Source organism: Bos grunniens, chromosome 9 (genome assembly GCF_055505025.1).
Source record: "Bos grunniens cultivar Pamir isolate PY7600 chromosome 9, Bosgru_T2T1.0, whole genome shotgun sequence".
NCBI lineage: Eukaryota > Metazoa > Chordata > Mammalia > Artiodactyla > Bovidae > Bos > Bos grunniens.
Window position 1 is genome coordinate 43,480,381 of NC_141173.1, and position 20,589 is coordinate 43,500,969.

Sequence of the window (20,589 nt, forward strand, 5' to 3'; positions counted from 1 at the left end):
GTCCCAGAGCAACTCAATTCTGGCAGGTTGAGATAGTTAATCCTTGTTTGCATGAACAAAGGGACATTAAATGTCATTACCTTTGAGAACAGAAATGTGCTGCCGGCTCTCTCCATCTGTAGGATAGCTCCTGAATTCAATATCTTCACCATCTTTCAATTCAACCTTATCATAGCCATACCAGCCAAGGAGTTCATTCATGGTGTTTTCTGCAAAGTTCTGAAAGAAAAGCATAGGCTACTTATGTATATAACCAGAAACTATTTGAAAGAGAATGCATACATCGAATTCTATTAGCACCATCCTGTGTTCTGCCAGCCTCGCCCTTCCTTCATTAGAGTCATGTTCATTTTTCAAATCACGTTTGAAAACTGTCGTGCATTTAAATCTCAGGATGACACATCCAATTATGACAGGCCTTCAGACATTTGCAATTTAAAGATAATAAGAAAAAAGGCATTTGTCAGTTTTGCTTAAGAATGGGAAGTCATATTTTGGCATATCCTTCTGCAGAGTCTGTATCTTGAACTAATATGAAAATATTGAAAGGTAAAAGTACGAAAACAGCTAAGGAGAGACATTGAAACTGAAAACAATCGAGCATTTTGTGGCTCAGATTAATTTAAATTAGAATTGCCTTGTTTCTTAACATGACTCTGATCTCAGGTAAAGCAAAATCTCAGCAAAGAAATAATTCCTTGACTGTCAACCACTACCATCTAGGGAGATGAATAGGCTACAGGGGTTTTCCTTTTTAATTTTACCTTTTGTAACAGTAGTCTTTAAACATCAAAGCATAATTTCCTTTATGAATTCCATTAGCGACGGATTCTTTCCCCATGAAATCAAAGGTCACTATGATTGTCTTCTGACAAATAACATAAAAGCACCTAATAACTTTGAGGTTACTAGTCAGCTCAGATTTTGGATAACACACGAAAACACTTTATGAACTACAAATCAATATACAATCAGCCCTCCGTATCTGCAGGTTCCTTATCCACAGATTCAAGTTACCCCTGTGGAAAATATTTAGGAAAAAATTTTCAGAAATTTCCAAAAAGCAAAACTTGACTTTGTCATGCTGGCAACTATTTACATAGCACTTATATTGTACTTACAACTCTTTACCTAGCATTTATATTAGGTATTATAAATAATCTAGAGATGAGTTAAAGTATATGGTAGGGATGCGCATAGGTTATATGAAAATGCTACAGCATTTCACACAAGGGACTTGAGTACTGAAGAATCTGGTATTCCAGTGTGGAGGTGGGATGCCCTGAAACCAATCCCCTGTGGATTTGGAGGGACAACTCTATAAATGTAAGGTATTATTATTGTTGTTAGTATAGATGTCAAGCTGTGGAAATAATGGGTAAATAATAGTTGAACAAATTTAAAGCTTATACTACCAGGTGACTATTTTTAATGAACTTAACAAATGCTAGGTCTTAATTCTTGTGGGTGCCTTAAAGTATTTCTATCTGAGAAACGCAGAGTAGAGAAGGGATTACCGGGGCTGAGGGGTGGCAGAAATGAGGAGACTGGTCAAAGGGTATAGTACAGAATGGTGCATACTACGGTGATTGTAGCTAAGGACACTATCATACACTTGAATGCTGCTGAGAGAGTTGATTCTACGTCTTTTCACTGTAAAAAAGGTAACTATGTTACAGGATAGAGATGGTAGCTAATATTGTGGTTGTAGTCATTTTACAATATATAAATGTATGAAACCAACACATTGTACACCTTAAACTTATACAATGTTTTCTGTCAATTATATCTCAATAAAACTGGAAAAATTAATAGAAGGAAGAATCCTATACCATAGGGTAAGAGCTTAATAAATGCTTGCTGAATGGATTTTTTTCAGTTCAGTTCAGTTGCTCAGTTGTGTCCAACTCTTTGCAACCCCATGAACTGCAGCACGCCAGGCCTCCCTGTCCATTACCAACTCCCGGAGTCCATCCAAGCCCATGTCCATTGAGTCGGTGATGCCATCCAACCATCTCATCCTCTGTCGTCCCCTTTTCCTCCTGCCTTCAATCCCTCCCAGCATCAGGGTCTTTTCCAATGAGTCAGCTCTTTGCATCAGGTGGCCAAAGTATTGGAGTTTCAGCTTCAACATAAGTCCTTCCAATGAACACCCAGGACTGATCTCCTTCAGAATGGACATGTTGGATCTCCTTGCAGTCCAAGGGACTCTCAAGAGTCTTCTCCAACACCACAGTTCAAAAGCATCAGTTCTTCGGCGCTCAGCTTTCTTTATAGTCCAACTCTCACATCTATACGTGACCACTGGAAAAACCATAGCCTGGACTAGACGGACCTTAATTTTTTTAAGGCATCTAAATTTTTTAAGGCATCTTTATCAGGCAAGACAGCCTGAGCACCCTAGATGGAGTTAGAAAAACTATATATTTTAACCTACTCTGTGACTCAAAGAATCTTTTCTCATTCTCCCTAGAAGTTGTCATTTCTGAATTACTCTGGGATGTATAATTTATACCTGAAACAAAGCACCCAGGCTCAACCAGCAAGCGCACAGCCTCAACATGCAAGTTCCATGTTCTTTTGAATTTCACTTTAGATTTCAGCAGAGTTGCATAAAAAAGAAAGGATATTACACTACTCCACAAAAAAAAAAAAAACCCTGGCATTTCAATCCACCTACATGATGCTAGACTTTTTTTCTTTTTGCTTTAGTACCCACTTGAGCTCAGAGCTCCAAATGGGTCAATCTGTGATGGTATAATGCACAAGCAATTTTTTAAAAATCTAGACAGATTGATTCAGTGTTACCATCCACAAGGCCAACAGTCAGCCATATCAAGCTTTAGTGAGGCATTTATTCTCTCTGATGGCTGGTCATGTCCACATTAAATAGACATTCCTTTCATGAATGTGCAAAGATGATATGATTGATATGTATAATAAGCTCAGCAACTTCTGGACTACCACTGAGGAGGATTCAGCTAAACACTGCACTACTCAATCAAAAGACATTCCTAATTGAATGAGGTGTCAGTCTTCCCTAGCTCTCAATTTCTTGCACTGAACTGAGTGCCTGACGGAAAATGACAGTCCTAGGTACACAAACAGAGGTCTTCCAACAGGGGTCTGGCAGCAGAAACCTCAAGGATAACGATTATACCTTGCATTAAAAAACAAACCAACAACAAAAGCCCCACAATTCCCAACAGTGTTAAAAGCCAAGTTCAAGCCATCCTACTGGTAATGTATATTGTCTGCCTGAATCTCTAAGAGAAATGAGCCAACAAGATAACTGCTGGCCACCATATCTAATTTTCTAGGCCAATTATATCCTGGGTGCCTCTCGCTGGTTGTGTCTAACCTCGGAAGTGACACAAAAGCTACAGATGCATCATTCATGGAGCAACTTCCCAGTCAAGGATACAGATTTGTTTGTTTCAGTCCAGCTGCAAATCCCTTCAGCCTTTCAGAACCAATCCCAAGGATGGGATCCAGAAGTTTCAAACATTTGGGTAAAAACTGAAATTGCAACTGGATTATTGATACCCAATTTGTATTATTTGGGCACCTTAACTGCATCACTCAGTTTATGGTTTGTGCTGAAAACTCAGAGGCCTCATGGAACAATCAATATGAACGTGATCTATTTCATGATTTTTGAGTTACTGAAAATGTCAGTGAAAATAAACTCCAAGCATTTCCTTTCTTATCACTGAAAATAAAAAGAAACACCTTCAGTTTAGATATATGATTGCAAAATCAGAAAACAAAAGGTTTGTAAAGACTTGAGCCACAAATCTGAAACCTTTCATAAAAAAAGGAACAAGATAAAAGAGAAAACAAACACCAAAGTTTCTTGTAGTATAACTTACAAGAAATAGGTATTACCTCTGTCTTATATACTATACTATACTAAGAAACTGAAGAACCCCAAGGAATAAATAATTTTTAATTTGATTTAGAATTAAAACTTAGAATTTGATGCTAGACATCATATGGGCTCGTTATGGTGCTAAATCAAAGGAAATGAAATGGATTTTTGCAGTAACCATCCTAGAAACATAACATATTCTAAGAGAAGTGAATTTAATGTTTATGGTCCATAAGGGTTTTCAAGTTTTTCTACCAGAAAATTGAGGTGATAAGAGTTAAGTGCAGACAGATTTTTGAGGTAAGGATGTTCAAATAAAAGGTCAAGCTACTGTACTGATAGAAATTGTAAAGTTGGTTTCCCCCAAAATCTTTACCCAGAATTTCTCATGGAGACTTACATCAGGAAACTCAAGTACAGTCTCTTAAAGACCCTTCCAGCACTAAGATTCTGTGAAATCAAAGAACTACTTACACATGAAACAAAATACATTTCACAAAGAAATATCATAATTACAGTGATCACACACCATAAATTTCACTGAACAGCCACTATCTCAAATATTTTATCATTGTTCCCATACACCACCAAAAGTGCCAGAATTTCAATATTCTGGCACCCAAAACACATTTTGCAGACTGCCTCTCGCCCTTGGAAGTGACACAAAAATCCTCTCTCATACCATGTGGTCCAATTTGGGTTTGGAAAATAGGTCACTATAATTACAATGATAATGTCTAACACTCTTATAGCACTTGACAGTGTTTCCACATCCTTTAACTCTCTTGTTCCTTTCAACAACCCTGCAAGTTAGGTGTTTGGTTTCTACAGTAAACTTTTGGTGAACCTCTGTGACATCCTCATTTTACAACAGAAAACTGGAATATACAGAAGGTAAATGGCAGGCATGAGAGATCACCTAGTAAAGTCAGAACAAAAATATAGATCTTCTGATTCTTATGCCCGGACTCTTTCTACTATAAATTCTGTTCAGTCCAATGTGTCAGCAGCTCCAAAATAACTACTTCCTTGGTCCAACAAAGGACTGCAAAGAAATCATATTACAGGATGTCAATTTCACATACAAAGAGCTTTCCAACCAGGACATATCTACCTCTGGTAAACTTGTTTTCTGATTTGGTCATTGATCTCTACTCTCCTTAATTATCTGTACTGTTGGAATAGTGGTTCTTAAATTCACAATTAAAATTTAATCTTCTCATTTGACAACTTTTTGACATCACATCTGACTCTAATGGCTTTGCACTTTTAATACTTTACCCCCATACCCTTCCTCTCCCTTTCAGATCCCCCTCTCATCTCCAGGGTTCCTAAAGAAAGAAGAAAATTCTAACATTTAGTCTGAAAGCATGATCTTTTCCTAGAATTAAAAAAAAGGTGGAAATAATAAATAGTAGAAAGATGGGAAAGTTTACTTTTCCTTATTCCTCTGAGTTCTTTCTACGCTGGCAAAATTTACTTTTATTGGAATTTAATTCTCAGGACATTCATTAGACATTCTCCTTACTCAACTAGAAATACTGTATGCATGTCAAAGTTCAATCTAAATGGTTTTTAATTGAACATTTTACCAGGTAAACAATAAAGACTTGACTTCAAGTCATTTTGAAAATCACAGTAATTACAAAAATCTCAAAATACTTCTGAAATGAAAGTACTTCAAGGTCTTCAAAGAGGACTAATGATTTTATTTTGAACACACCAATCCAACTTTAAAATATAGGGTGGACGTCACTGATGTCTTTCATCTCAGGCCTTGCATAACCAAATGTCGATTTGTTTTCAACTTGGTATCCTACCCAAGAAAGCAGAAAGTTTTCGGAAAGCTCCCAATCATTCATTCAAATGAGGGGAAAGCCACATTCTCCCTCTTCTCACAAATATAATTTCCATTTCACTCCAAGTCCTATATCCCTTTCCAGTGCTAGTAAAATATATCCTCCCTCACAAACACACTGTAAGTTATCTGAGGGCAGAAACTTTTTATTTCATTTTATGCCTCATCCAGCACAATGCCCAGCACTTAGGAGCTAATCAATAAATGTGGATACATCCACAAATATTTTTTTGAATGTGTAAATATAGAAATATGATTTTTCCATATTTTTCTAATGTGTAAATATAGAAACAAAATTCAGGACACATGATTCTAAAAAAAAAATGTGTGAAAGTTTAAAAAACTATACCATCTAATGTTAATGAACATCCTCAAACTATTAGGAATTCAAGTTGATTCATTTTTTAGAAAAGGTAACTTGACTGTATGCAATAAAAGCTGAAGAATTTACATACCCTTTGATTCAGCAATTTTATTTATTTCTAGGTATAAACTATTCTAAGGATATATGTGCAAAACAATGCATGTTCAGTGTTGTTTTCTTAGAAATAAACTATACACAATCAGAATTTGGTTAAATAAATATAGCTTAGTCATAAAATTACTAAGACGGAATACTATTTTGCCACTAAAATATTCTGTGGATAAATTTTTACTGCCATGAAAAACTGTTAACACTATATTAAATTCAAAAAGGAAGGCTAATACATTATAAGACCATTTTTTAAAAATGTATCATACATAAAGAAGAACATGGAAAGACATACATCAAAATGTTGACAGTAATTGTGTCTGGGTGGGAAAATTATAGCCTTTGTTTTTCTTTTTTTGCTATTTGTATTGCTTATTCTGCTATTTCTGTCATGCCTATGATTATTTTATAAAAATAAAAAAATAGTTTTAATTAAAAATTAACACATAGTCTTCTCACAGACAACCATGTCAGTCATATTCATAGTCTTAATGACAGTAAAAAGGATCTGTCAGTTACATTACTTAACTTCAAAACATTCTGACACACATTATCGAAGAAAGTGGAGCATATGAGAAATACTTTCAAAGGAAAAGGAAACCCCCAGTCCTGAACAATTTACAAGGCGGGGAAAGAAATGCTAGTATCTCTACCAGTTAAGGTTATAAATAATAGAATGATGGTTATTTCTGGAAAATATTTTATCTCCCTTTTCACCTCCATGTGTTCTGACTGAGTAGTAAAGTAGATTTCTATTAAGCATCATTGGACTTGCTAATTAAGATTTTTAAAGGGTTGGGGACGACAGAGGATGAAATGGTTGGATGGCATCACCAACTTGATGGACGTGAGTTTGAGTAAGCTCCAGGAGTTGGTGATGGACAGGGAAGCCTGGCGTGCTGCAGTCCATGGGGTCACAAAGAGTCGGACATGACTGAGCAACTGAACTGAACTGAACTCAAAGGGCTGGGGGGAGGAAGCCGTAGAAGGGATGCAACTTCTTCTGTAGGAAGTAGGAATTAAACTTAATTAGAAATCAGTTTCTAGCTCTATCTATCCCCTAGATCTGAAATTTAAAAAAAAATATAACATCCAATGTTAACAAGCACTCTCAGACTGTTGGGAATTCAAGTTGGTTCAACTTGAAGTCATCTCTCTTAACACAGATCTAATGGATCAGTTTCATTTTAAAGGTTTTAGCAAGAAGGAGGTAAAATTTAGGTAGTGGAAAAGAAGTGTCTACAGACTACAAACTACCTCCATGCTCATGACTTCACAGGATCAGAAGGCAGCTTAAGGAAAAGCCACTGACACAGACGTCTCATTAGAGAATCATTCACATGAATGTCATGAAGAGCTGCCAGATTCATACTCTGTATGCAGACTGCACCCATTGACCCTGTTGTTTGTCCCTGAACCACACACAGATTCTTGGCCTGAAATCCTTTGAAGAAGGTCACTGAGCTCCATTTGGGTCACTTTGCAGCATTGTTCTCAGCCAAGACCAAGGATTATAACACGGTTCTAAGGGCAGGGGATACATCAGAACACTAAAGTCCAGCTCCGACCTGGAGCAGGCTTGAGGAGAAAGTCTTGCTCTCTTGCTGACACAGTCTCAATAGGAAGGTTGTATAATTATCACATGAAACCAAAATGTGTGTGTTTCCACATGTAAAAATCTACGTTGCTTCACTGTCTTGTTGTGACATGGAGTAGACAATGATGACCCCATGTTTTAATCTGTGGCCAGGACATCAAATGTCCTAAAAAGGTCAAACAAATGTGTGAAATCGTGGAGGCCAGCCCTTGGGCTAACACTTTGGCGGGCATAGCAGGTGTGCAGCTGTGGGCAGCTGTGTCCTATTCACAGCTGCAGCACTGGCTTCAAAATCCCCAAGACTTGTGACATTGTTTTCCTGTCCATCCCAAAGCCACTAGCCTTAAAGCAGGAGTTCCACAGACGTTTGGTTATATAAGAGATATTAACACCCATCGGTCTACAGATTTGATAATATACATTTAACAAATTTCACCCACCTCAGGCTTTCATGTCTGTTTACATGTTTCAATTGGCACCATCAAAAACAAAGTTGCTTTTTTTTTTTTCCATTCTACCCTGGAATATCTCTTTTCTTTTAGGAAAATATTCAATAATCTTATCAGCTTAGGAGTGTAAATGTGGCTGACTTCCCATTCCACAAAAGGAAGTTTTAGACTTCTGAGATTTTTAAAGGATCCACCTTCTACTACTTCTAATAATTTTTTCAAAAGAAAAAGTATAAAGACTCAATAAAAAGAATACTTCCTTAGAAGATATAAGAAGTCTGGTCACCCTAGCAAGATAGTCTATTTCCCTGAACTCTCCATTTTCAAACAGTCACTTGTAGTGTGTATTCACTGATATTTGCCCTTTTTGAGGCCCTGTTTTTTGACTTCCTTTAAAAACTCTGTTACCTCTTGGTTTCTATGAGTCTGTCTTTCACACAAGGAGAGTAGAGCTTGGCTTCTCAGAGCAGTGCTTGGCAAGCACAGAGGCAGGAAACGCAGAAGGGAATGAGTCTGTCAGACTCATTTTCTTCTAGTTCAAATGTTTATTTCAGATTCGGGAGGAAGTGGAGTGGTTCCTTTCCATTTCCTCCTCTCTGGAACCTGTGAGTTGAGTAAGGCTTAGAGAGTCTTGCTCTACCACACATCATCCTCACAGGTTCACAGATGGAGAAAGAGACTCTTCAGAAAACTCCAAGTTTGAACAGAGCAGGATTCATAGCTCTTTCTGCCCTCCCAGGAACTTCTCTTATGGGTTGAGACTAGAGCCTTGAGCAGGACAACTGAGAGCAACGCAGAGGACAAGGCCAGTGGGCTAGGGAACATCCTATACCAGCTCCCAAGGAGCAAGGGCCATGTCCCACCTGACATAAGTTCCCAGCCCTGCCGCACAGCACACCCCAGACCACTTCTTAGCCAGGGAGGTCTGACATAATTTGTGAATGCCACAGTGAGATCTGGTCCCAAGCCCACTTCCTAGGTTCCTGAGACTTACTGTTTCTGACATCAGGATGGAGTTTCAGGAGCAAAACTTAAAATATACCTGTTTTAGTAATGAGCTGGTTTCAACCTTAAACATGCTGACTTTTCCAATCCACATTCTGATATCACTGTTTTATTTTATGACAAGCTATTTAAATCACCACACTCACAAGCTCAACTCTGCAACTTGCTTTATTGTCTATGCAATTAACACAGGTCATTTTTAATGCCAAATGGGGACCATCAGAAACTAAACTAGAAAATCTTATGGTGGGTTTACTACTAAACTCTAACAGATGTGCCTGACTCTAACATTAGGACTGAAGCATAATTTTAGGTACAAATTACTTATTAAGAATATTTATAGACAGAGAACTTCTTCAGCAAAGAACCTAAGACATTTAACACAGCTTATCCTGTAGCTGAGCAATTGATAAGGAAGCCAAACATTGTAAATGCGTTAATTTTGGTTTGTTTAGGAAAGTTTCCAGGGCAGAGTGCATGATCTAATCACATTGGTTTTGTCAAAGAGTTTTAGAAGATGAAAATCTGACTCATTATCTCTACTCATAGCTTAGACTTTTTTGAGCTGTATTACTGTTTGCTAGTCACTAATCATGTTCATGCTCACCAAGATCTCTGCATATAAAATACATACCCTTAAGTGCAACTATATTTACACTTACTCATATATGTACATTTACACATCCAATATTACATCTAGTTTCTATATTATGTTCTGGATGAACTCCTGAAACAAATTAACACTTCCATATGTCAAATTTCCTCCTAAGGGCCACTTATTATGATTCATGTGAGCTAACAATATATTGAAGGCATATTACATTAGATACAATCACAATATTCACTTTAGAAACCGAAAGTACTCAAAATATAAATTGAATTGCCATCTGATTGTTTAAAATTCCCTCTACTGGTCACTAACTAAACAAGTCGGACTGATTGTAAGTATGGTAATGTAACAAGTCTTTTTAATTAAGAAAAACCAGGATGAAGTGGGGGAAAGGAAAGATAATGAAACATAGTAAAGATCATAATGAGACAAACATTTCTACTTGAAGATATTTTCACTAGAGGACACTAAAGGCAAGCTATGCCAAGTCATGTACTTTTCACACACAAAATTATATTGTATCAAATTTAAATTTGTTACAACTGCCATGTACATTACACCAGTGATAAGGAAAATGTAACTCAATATCTGATCTAGTGAAACAGCAACCAACATTAGCTTCTAGCCACATGAAGACAATCTCCAATGACATTACTGGTGTCAGCTAAACCTCTGCCAGTTTGTCTTCTCCGTCCATTTTTAAATAAATGTGTGACTATCTCAATTAGGAAATCTTGAAGTCTCTATGATGAGGCAGTTTTGGTGCTCATTTTCAGTGCCCTGCATTTGCTGTACTTAAAATAGACACTTGTACCAATGTCCTTTCTATTACCCCAAGGGGAAAAAAAATCACATACACACCAGTCCTTTTTCTTTCAGCTCACAGAGAAGCAACTTGATCCAAGCAGTGTTGAAACCTGAGTAGGTCACTGTACACCACGATAAAATTCCCTAATCCCTGAGCCAACTCTCCCTAAGGGGGGCCTCCTCCTGATCCTCCACTTCCCAGGCTGACTTTTGCATTCGCTCTCTCCTCTTTCCCCCTTTCATTTCCCCTACCTTCAAGCCTTGATACGTGATCCCCGGTGGGGGCTCAGGTTTCCGTTTTTACAGCTTAGGCCGGGCTAGCTGTATACATTCCTTTCTTTCTGCCGGGCAGTGATTACTTACCAGAGCTTAGTTTACGCTGGTCCAGATGAAAGCCGTTCAGATGAAGGCAAACACAGCCAGGCAGCTCCAGCAGCACCGATACGAAGCTGCACAAGGCCACATTGTGTTCTCGGTGACATTTTGTTGCACATATTTTTACATAGGGCAATCAACTTGTTGCATTACTCTACAATTTAGGTTTGGGGAAATGGAGAGGCAGTAATACCAGGAGGTTTGGGGAGGGGCTTTATGGATGTGGTTATTAATATTAAAAGCATAAAATATTGATGAGTTCAAGATAACCCACCTTTTGACTTTGAGAAATCACTTTAAAAATGAGAACTTTGGGCGCTATTATATTAGAAGAATGCATACTGAAGAATTGCTCTAGAAATGGGATTTCATCATTCACTGGCGTGCTGTGCACTGACCTGACTAAAGATTTTGACCTGGGGTCTCTTACACATTGTTCCAAACTAGGGAAAAAATATGGATCCTTCAAGCAATTGAATTATTTGCTGCATAAAACTTCTTATTTAATGCTACTCTGTACTGAAATGACAAGGATTAAAACTTCAAATAGTAGATGGCGATTTGGAAGAAAAATAACATTTTAAAAAGAGGAAATTCTGTGCACGAAGGTTAATTCCATACTTAGTCCTGCAGCACTGGCTAAAAATTGTGTAATTTTTCCCCTTCACACAATGTTGTTTTTGTTTCTTCCTCACCAGTTCAGACAAACATCTGTTATACTGTAGAAGGACAACTATCTCCCAAACCACGGAGTGCTCCTGCAGCCAAAGTCAACAACGTGAGCCCCAAGCATCGAGCACAGTCAGCCTTTATATCCAGCCGGGATAACATTTCACATGTTTTGATTAAAATTAGCTAATTTGTAATCCTAGAACCTATGAAACTTAAAAGCTGCCATCCATATAGATCACATTAGGCAGAGTGTTTTAAAGGGCCAGTGCACACTGTGATTTCTTGGTGGCTTCACCTCCCTCCTCTTCCTCCAAGCCCAATCTAAAATGAAACAGAAAAGTAATCTGGAAATGCAGGACAGGAGGGAAGGGTGAGTGAGGAAGAATGGTTATCCTAAACTGAATTCCAGCCCCCATGGGAAGACAACTCCTACCAGTATCTTCACAAAAAAAAACAAAACTATCAATGGAATCAGTGGTGGTTTCCATCACAAGGAATGGCACTGATTTCTAAGGCAAATCTTCCTTAACTCTCCTTGGACTGAAGCTGCACCGCACGCTTCCAGGTGCTAAGTTCCTCACCCAGAAATCAAAAAACTCTTATTCCAAAACGTTGATTGCTACAGACATTTTCTGAAAGAAAGGAACGCTAACCATACACACCTAGGTACTATATGATAATATAAATAGTATTATTATCCATGGGCCCCTTTCAAGGCACTCTCTAGAATATGCTTGTTCTAATCAAGACGATGTCAAATTGCAATAGATTTTACTTAGTTGCTTGCCATTTTCCTCGTTTGTCTTTTAAATACCAACTTAACCAACCAGACCAAATCAGTGGGCAGTGTTAAGGATTCTATGCAGAAGATGTGGAACACCAAGAGGGCTGCAGAATGAAAACCAAAGTCCTCCCTGAAATCTGCTACTTGCTTGTAACTCACAGAAAGACAAAAATTACAAATAAAACATTAAAAATAAAAATCAAGGGAGACTCGTGAAATCAACACAAAACAAAACCCTCACCGGGCAAAAGCTGCAACTTCATGGAAAATAAGTTGGTGGGGGTGAAGGGGGACGAGGGGGATCCGGAGCTGAGCGGGGCTCTTGTGCAATCACTCCAACGCGAACAGCTGGAGCGCCAGGCTGCCGCGCTCGCCACCTCTGGAGCACCGCTGGCCTGGCGGGGAGCCCGGCCTCGCCAACAGCACTCCGGGCCGGCCTTTCCGAACAATGGGCAGGCGCTCTGCGAAGGCCGCCCCTCAGACAGCTATCTTTTCAGCAGGGCTTGCCCGGGTCTGCTTAAACTGGGAAGTGAAGCATGCAAAGGCTGAGAGGGAGGCGGAGGCAACCTAGTGAGAGGAGCTAGCAGGGGCTGGCGAGGCGAACCGGCCGTCAAAAACGGTACCTAGACCCGCGCCGCTCGGGCCACAACTCGCCACGGCACTGACAGCCCCTTTACACCGATGCAGCAGGCTACTAGGAAGCGGTACGGAGGAACCGGGAGATGAACTAGGAAGAGGGGGGTGGAATCGAGCGCTCCCGGGGTACCCTTGGCTCGGCGGCTTCCTAACTTTGGAGGGATCCGGGGATGGCTGCCGAAGAAGAGGGGAAAAAAAACTACCCCACCGACCAGGAAAGCCTCTTCACCATACCCACCCTCAACTTGGGCTCCGGGTCCCCTCCTCCCTGAAACGCGCCTGTCCCAAACTGGGGTTTATAAGGTTAAAGAGTCTGTGGTTTCCCGGTCGCCCCTCACCCCCACCCCCATCAAATCCGAGGCAGGCAAATCTCCGGGATGCAGCCCGACAGTTGGCCTCTGTTTTGCACCTGGAGGAGGAGCTGAGTCGTTCAGGGCATCCTACGGAAACTGACAAGCGCTCCTCTTACACCCCCTCCCCCCTCCCAAAAAAATCCATACAACAGCCCAAAGGGAGCGGGCGGAAGAAAGAGCTCAAGCTCTCTGGTCCCGAAGTCCAAAAAATACCTTCATTTCCTCATTGATCTCCCTTTTCACTGGGTGAGCCGGTTTCCTGCTCCTTTTATTTTCCGGAGGTCTCCCTTCTTTCTCCATTTCTGCCATGTTTTTGTGTCTGGTTTCGGTGGAGATGAAATGGCTGCTGCCGCCGCCGGCGGTGGTGGTGGTGGTGGTGGCGGTGGTGGAGGTGGTGCTGATGGTGGCGGTGCTGGCGGAGGTAGCGGTGCTGGCGGGGCCGGGGCCGGGGTTGGGCGCGGGGCTGGGCGGGGGAGGAGGGGAGGCAGGCTCCGGAGAAGCGCGGTCTCTTCTAGCGGCGGAGAACGTCAGTGGCTGTCAGAGGGAAAGGTAGCTCGAGGGGTCTCGGGGATGCCGCCGCCGCCGCCGCTCCGGCTCCCGCCACCGCCGCCGCCAACGCCGCCGCTGCCGCCAACGCTGCCGCTGCCGCCGCCGCTGCTTCTGCTGCTCCCGCCGCCGCTCCCGCCGCCAACGCCGCCGCCGGGCTGCATCCTCGGTGCCCCGTGGAGTCGTCAGCCATCTTCCGGCGCTCTGTCCGTCTGCATGGGCGAGGGGGACGAGGGCCCGGCGCGGAGACAGCGGCTCTGGGCGTGCGTGCGTGGATGTGTGTGTGTGTGCGTGTGCGTGTGTGTGTGTGTGTATGTGTGTGCGCGCCCGGGAGAGCGCGCCAGCCCAGGCACCCAGCGCCTCCCGCGAGCCGAGCCGGGGGCGGGCCGGGGGCCGGCGCCGGGAGCAGGGGGCGGGCGGGGGAAAGGTAGTGGGGGGGGCGCTAGGACAGCCCCCAGCTCCCGAGCGGGCGTGGCTTCCACCGTCACAGTAGACGCGGATGCTGCGCGGCTCCGGGGGGCTGCTCGCGGCCGCCGGGCTCATCCGAGGCCGGCCCGGGCGGGACACGGCGCCCCTCGCGGCCGCTACCTCGGTACGATGCCCCCCCGGGGCCCCGCTCCGACCCCGGCCGCCCCCTTCAGCTCCGTGATGAGCTCTCGGATGGGCTTGGAGTTGGGTTTTGAGCCCGAACTGGAAGCTGCTTAGGAAAAATGAATGGGGTTGCGGGGAGGAGATAGGGCGGTGGGAGGGCGTGGGGACCAGAGGTCGCGTTGATAGAAGGCCGCTTTCCGCCCCCTGCCCAGAAGAAAGCAGACTGAGCTCGCCCCCTTCGGATGGCAAGGTCGGGGTCTCGGGAAAAGCAAACCACAGTCCTGACCTCCCCACAGCTGTCGGGGACAGTGTCGCCTTCTGGGGGCCACCTCAGGGCTCTGGAGGCTGGAGGCCCCTTGGAGATCCCTGCGCCTTGCTCGGCTGGTCCCCAACGCGGCGCGGGTGACGACTGCGCTTGCAAGAAAGCTTTTGCCTCCCAATGAACCACTTAGAAGTAGGACATCTCGGCCTACAGCTCCCTGCTCTTTCTTTTCTTTCTTTTCCCTCCAGTTCTCGCTCACACATACATACACACACACGTGTGTTTGTCTCACTACAAAGTTAACAGCGTTACCCCGTGCGCACCCGTCTCCCGGTGCGCTTGATATAAACCACCCCCCCAAGATTAGGTGCCGCTGGGAGTGCAGCGTCCCGCGTGGGGTTCCATTCTCCAGAGACCAGGACTACCTGGCCACCTCCGGCGGGACCGTCCCCACCCGCTGGGTGACTCTTTGCCCTCGACTGCCCTGCGCGCATCTTCTCTCAAGTCGACCTCGCTCCCCCTGCGCTCGCGCGCCTCCCCTTTGGCCCTCTGCGTCCACGCCCGGGGCCAGGCTCGGATGGCGTTTGTCCCTCTTTGGGTCGAGGCAGTGGCCTAAACGGTTTGATGAGTTTTCGGTGAGACACGCAGCTCTAAACGCCTCGTACACGCGGCGGGGGACAAGCTGAGGTTCCCGGCTTCGGTTTCCCGCGCCGCGACACTTCGTAATTACCTGACACAATGCGATATGGGGGTGTCCATTGTTCCATTCAGTGTTATTGTAGAGTGTGCACTGTGACAGTGGTGGAACTTAAAATTGCACAATTAAAAATTTTTTTTTTTTTTACTAAATTTTTACTAAAAGAATGAATTCGGTGTGCAGGATATGAGTAAGCTTTCCATTAAAATCTCAGTTTGGCCTGTCAAACGAGGCTCATCCTGGGTATTACGCTGCCTAATTTGCATCTTGGCATTGTTTTTTTTTTTTTTTTTAAACGTCGAATTAGAGCTCTTTGGGAGCGTACTCGGGAGGACTGAGTACCTCCACGTTGGCTATTTTTCCGTTTAGCATCGTTTTGTTTCGTAAAGGTCAAATTACAGATGCTTGGGCGTGTACCCAGGAGAGCTGAGCACCTCCTTTCGTCTCTTCTCTTCCCTGTCTGGAGAAAGAGGAGAAGCCGCACCCCGCTCCGCGTGGCTCGTGGATCCCAGGCGAGCCAAGAGGCCAGAGGCAGCGGGGCCAAACCGGGCTCCGCTCCTGCAAGGGGTCCATGCGAAACCCTTGCCCCAAGGAAAGAGAAAAATCCTGGGGCGGTTATCCCGGACGAGAAAAACTCAAGAGGACCGTTGAAGTATTAGGGAGTGCTCTGCAGTACAAGAGTTGGAGGTTTTTTACGGTAGCCTCTGGGAGCGTACCCAGGTATACACCGGTTTTGAGCCCAAGTGCTGTGGCCAGCTAGGGCCAGGAGTCCTCAGGAACCCACAGTGGGACCCAAGACCATCCAGACAGCGAGAATACCGGGAGGAGCCAAAACCTGTTTGCGCTAACCCCCGCCCCCTTCCTGGAACGCTAACACAACATTCTCATTTTTAAATGAGTGTGTGAGAGTGGGTGTATTTCTCAGTGAGAAATAAGCATCCTAATGCCATTGCTGGAAGAGAGAGAAGAAGAAATCTTTTTGATTTTTCAAACTGAATTTCATCCAAAACATCTGATAAATAGGATGTGGGTTGGAGTTAGTTTTCTCTGTTTTGTCCTCTCGGTTTTTAATGAGAAGTAGTGAGAAAACTTTTTTTTTTTTTTACTTTTAAATAACTGTGGAAAGGTATGTTGTAAAGTGTACACAGAAAAAAGCTTTTTGTCTTCTGGAGACATATTTAAGTCCCCTCTGTTTCCTTTGGTGCCAGAACCATTACAATTGATTCACAGTTGTTTAGTTGATATCAAATAACAGGTTATATACCCCAAGTCCTAAGATACAGTTTCACAAGTTAAGAATAAAATAAACAGAAAAGGTGAACTGTAGCCCAGAGTTATATTTAGAGGCAGCTACACTTCCTTTAAAGAAAATTACTTGCTCTGCCATAGTTCAGGCATTTAATACAAATAATCATATTAATCAGCCACCTGTTCCTTCACAGGCACATGTCTTCCAGAAAACTGAGGTGAGAACATCAAATTAGAATCCACAATGCATGTCATCATTGACAGAATGAAAGCTCATAAAGTATGTGTGAGGAGAGTTTTAGTCTTGAATAAACCTCAGAAGTTATGATTTTTACATCTTAGCAAAGACAACATGTAGTCAAAGTTGCTCTGTCATGTCTGACTCTTTGCAACCCCATGAACTGCCAGGCTCCTCTGTCCATGAAATTCTCCAGGCAAGTATACTGGAGTGAGTAGCCATTCCCTTCTCCAGGGGATTGAACCCAGGTCTCCCCCATTGCAGGAAGATTCTTTGCCATCTGAGCCACCAGGGAATAGATGAAGACAATTATATAATGGGTTGCTGTTTTATGAATTTGGATATTATCATGAGTCCAATAATGTTCCCTGGATAACTTCAGACACTCTGTAAGAGTATAACCCAGTGTGGACAGGACAATCTCTTACTTATCTTGGAAGAGCCACCCTTTATTCTATGAATTACCTTTATGCTTCCCAATCATTAGCGCCCTCTCTCTTTCACACACACACAGACACTCAAGCGCACATCCAAGACAAACCCTGAAAGAAAAATTCCCTTTACTAGCCCTGCCAGTCACCAAAATAGGCACAAGATTGACCTTTCATTACATTCATTCCTCAGATACATTTTTATGACTTTTACTCTTCAAGGTCGCTCTTAATGTTCATTCTAGCCTGATAAATCCAGAAAATACTTCAGAGAGTAGATAGGAAGAAGACCCCAGTGTGATTTGCCTTCAGCCCTCAACCTCTCAATCTGCTTCTTTGTTATCTCCAAGAACATCTAACTCAGAGGCCTAGTCTTCATGACTTAAAAGAAATTAATAGATATTTGCTGATTGATTAGTATGATATAATAACAAACTTACTTTTGTATATTGTCTAAAATTAATGCTCATTTTGAACAAGCTCTGTAATCTAACCAAATGTGGAGACTAAAATATGTGGGAAAATTACTATGCTGAACACATTATAAGAATTATCTCATCTAATATCCACAGAACCCTATAAGGCAGCATGTACTGTGATCCCCATTTTACAGATGAAGAAACTAAGGCTTGCATAAGCTGAGTTAAGCTAGTAAGTATTGGGATTTGAATCTATAACTTTCTTTTCAACTCTGGATTTGGAGTTCTTGACACTATGCTAATCTACTTTGACATATTCCTTTTGACAATTTGTATTTTGTATAATCTAAGGCCCACATTTTTCAAATTTTAACATCTCTGAAATTGTGACATATCTTATAAGACTTCTTTAAATTATAAGTAACAACAGCTCCCCCCGCCCCCGTCACGTTGGTATATGAAGAAATCACATATTTTCCAAAACAGTGGTGTATTTGGTTATGGTAGGTTATGCTTCAATATCAAATATCAGAAAATCTAAGAGTCTTAAAACAAGATCAGTTTGGGACTTCTCTGGTGGTCCAGTGGTTAAGACTCCACACTCTTTATGTGGGGGGCCCAGGTTCGATCCCTGGTCAGGGAACTAGATACCACATGCCTCAACTAAAGATCCTGCATACCACAACTAAGACTGTGCAGCCAAATTAAAACACACACCACACACACACACACACACACACACACACATGCACACACACACAGGAGAGGCTTATACTACTTGCTCACACAAAGTTTGCTGAAGATCTGTGTGACCCTCCAGCGGGCACTGCATCTTTGTACCAGTATGTACTTCCTGTAGCTACAAAGTAGAAGGTAAAACCTTGGAGGATCTCACACAGCAATTAAATGCTCCAGCTTAGCAGTGACATAGGTCACTTCTGCCTACAAATCATTGACTAGAATTAGTCACATGGCTCTGCCCAACTGCTAGGGAAGCTGGGAATTGAATCTACCACATTCTCCAGAGTGAAGAGCCGGATATGGGCAAGCATTTATGAAATATGATCATTAGAATCAGTTAATGTAAATATCATGGATCTATTTTAATAAAACCAATGAGCAACAGTTGGCCTATGATCTGTTATATCCATCATAAGTGCACTTTCAAAATTCATGTTCATGCTTAACTTCAAAGAACAAAATTCAGAATTCTTCAAAAAGAACGTTATGAAACAGCATAACTATAATTCAGGAAGTCTACAGGTGAGCCTCAGGGCTTTGGAACCTTCTAAAAGGATATACCAAATCATCAGTGCATTGTTTCTGAGGAATGGGTCATTCTCAATTGGGATTCATGATTTATTCATTCCTTTATTCAACAACTATGTGTTGAGAGCCCAGTATATTCCAGGCATGATGTTCTGAGTTCCTGGGATCCAGCAGCAAAGATGACACACAAATTCCCAAATCTCATTAAGTTTATAATCTGCAAAGGGGACAATAAATAATAATTTAAAAAGAGACAATTTTAGATTCAGATAGGTGAGAAAAAAGGACTTTGTGATAGGAACTGGAATTGAAAAAAGAGGTTGGGGTCTACTTTAGCTAAATAGTCAAGATTAACCTTTAGGAGGGAATATTTGATCTGAAATAGGAAAGATGAGAGGGACTGCCTCTGCAGAGGTCTTAGAATCCTTGAGAAAAGTGTTCTGGTTCAAATTCTAAAAGAGCTGAAGAATGCACTCAGTACACTGGAGACGTTGAAAGTGTCTGGACCATGGAGAGTAGTAGGAGAGGCAGTGAAAGAGGAAGGCAGAGGCCTAATGTGCTGGGGCCTGTAGGTAAGGGATGGATAAGAGATCAGGATTTGCTAGGTTTGGAGTCTGAAGGTAGAGGGCACAGAGTAGAGGTGAATCATGCCTCCTGCCTGAGATGGAGCCCAGAACAGCACCTGTGCAGCATGGCACAGCCAGGCACAGTGCGGGTAGGCACAGTGGTGTGCAGGAACCCGGACAGAAGGTTCTGGGGTTGCTATAAATACCCTCCACTCACCATAGTGTGCGTTTAATGTGTGCCTGAGAGTAGAGTAGGTGTGGCTCTGAGAGACTGCAGAATTTTTTTTTTTAATTTATACATAATCTTGTATTGGAGTATAATTGAGTTACAATGTTTTATTGGTTTCTAGTGCACAGCAAAGTGACTCATTGTACATATATATAGTCTTTTTCATATTCTTTTCCATTATGGTTTCCTACAGGATATTGAATATAGTTCCCCATGCTATACCAGGAGGACATTGTTGTTTGTCTATTTTATATATAGTAGTTTGTATCCGCTAATCCCAAACTCCTAATTTATCTGTCCCCCTACCCCTGTCTGTGAGTTTGTTTCCCTTTTGTGAATAAATTCATTTGTATCATATTTTAGATTCTGCATACAAGTGATATCACATGGTATTTGTCTTTCTGTTTTTGACTTACTTCACTTAGTCCATCCATGTTGTTAGAAATGGCGTTAATTCACTTATGGCTGAGTAACATTTCATTGTAGTATGGAATATTATACCACCTCCTTCTTTGTATATTCATCTGTTGAAGGGCATGTAGGTTGCTTCCATGAGACTACAGAGTCTAAGTAGACCTGCCCCTAAAATGTTTGATCAGAGACT

At 42.2% G+C, this 20,589-nt stretch overlaps 3 protein-coding genes and 1 non-coding gene across 10 annotated transcripts in view; 3 read left to right on the plus strand and 1 right to left on the minus strand.

The window, feature by feature from the left end:
• The window catches only part of SOBP (sine oculis binding protein homolog), a 164,312-nt gene extending 150,469 nt beyond the window's left edge, over positions 1–13,843 (minus strand). For 3 of the 5 annotated variants that reach the window (XR_015132971.1, XM_086317474.1, XM_086317473.1), the window contains exons 1-2: positions 13,703–13,837; positions 81–219 (exon numbers count right to left, since the gene is read on the minus strand). Coding sequence is in view for 2 of the 5 variants with exons in the window: in XM_086317474.1 (XP_086173600.1) it covers positions 81–219; positions 13,703–13,798 (235 nt within the window). In the remaining 3 variants the exon portion in view is untranslated. Of the gene's footprint in view, positions 1–80; positions 220–13,702 lie in introns of all 5 variants that reach the window. The other 2 variants (XM_086317477.1, XM_086317476.1) reach the window with 1 other exon arrangement.
• PDSS2 (decaprenyl diphosphate synthase subunit 2) overlaps positions 12,833–20,589 on the plus strand; it is a 296,799-nt gene continuing 289,042 nt past the window's right edge. Inside the window, exon 1 of one of the 3 annotated variants that reach the window (XM_086317481.1) lies at positions 12,833–13,204. The gene's annotated coding sequence lies outside the window, so the exon portion shown is untranslated. Of the gene's footprint in view, positions 13,205–13,617; positions 13,736–18,072; positions 18,154–20,589 lie in introns of those variants that run through there. The other 2 variants (XM_086317482.1, XM_086317483.1) reach the window with 2 other exon arrangements.
• Positions 13,829–15,086, plus strand: LOC147365884 (uncharacterized). Its single transcript, XM_086317503.1, has one exon. It carries the CDS (start codon positions 13,829–13,831, stop codon positions 14,738–14,740), a length of 912 nt encoding a protein of 303 aa, XP_086173629.1. The 3' UTR covers positions 14,741–15,086.
• On the plus strand, positions 18,492–18,564 carry TRNAK-CUU (transfer RNA lysine (anticodon CUU)). Its single transcript has one exon. It is a non-coding gene; the product is annotated as a tRNA-Lys (tRNA).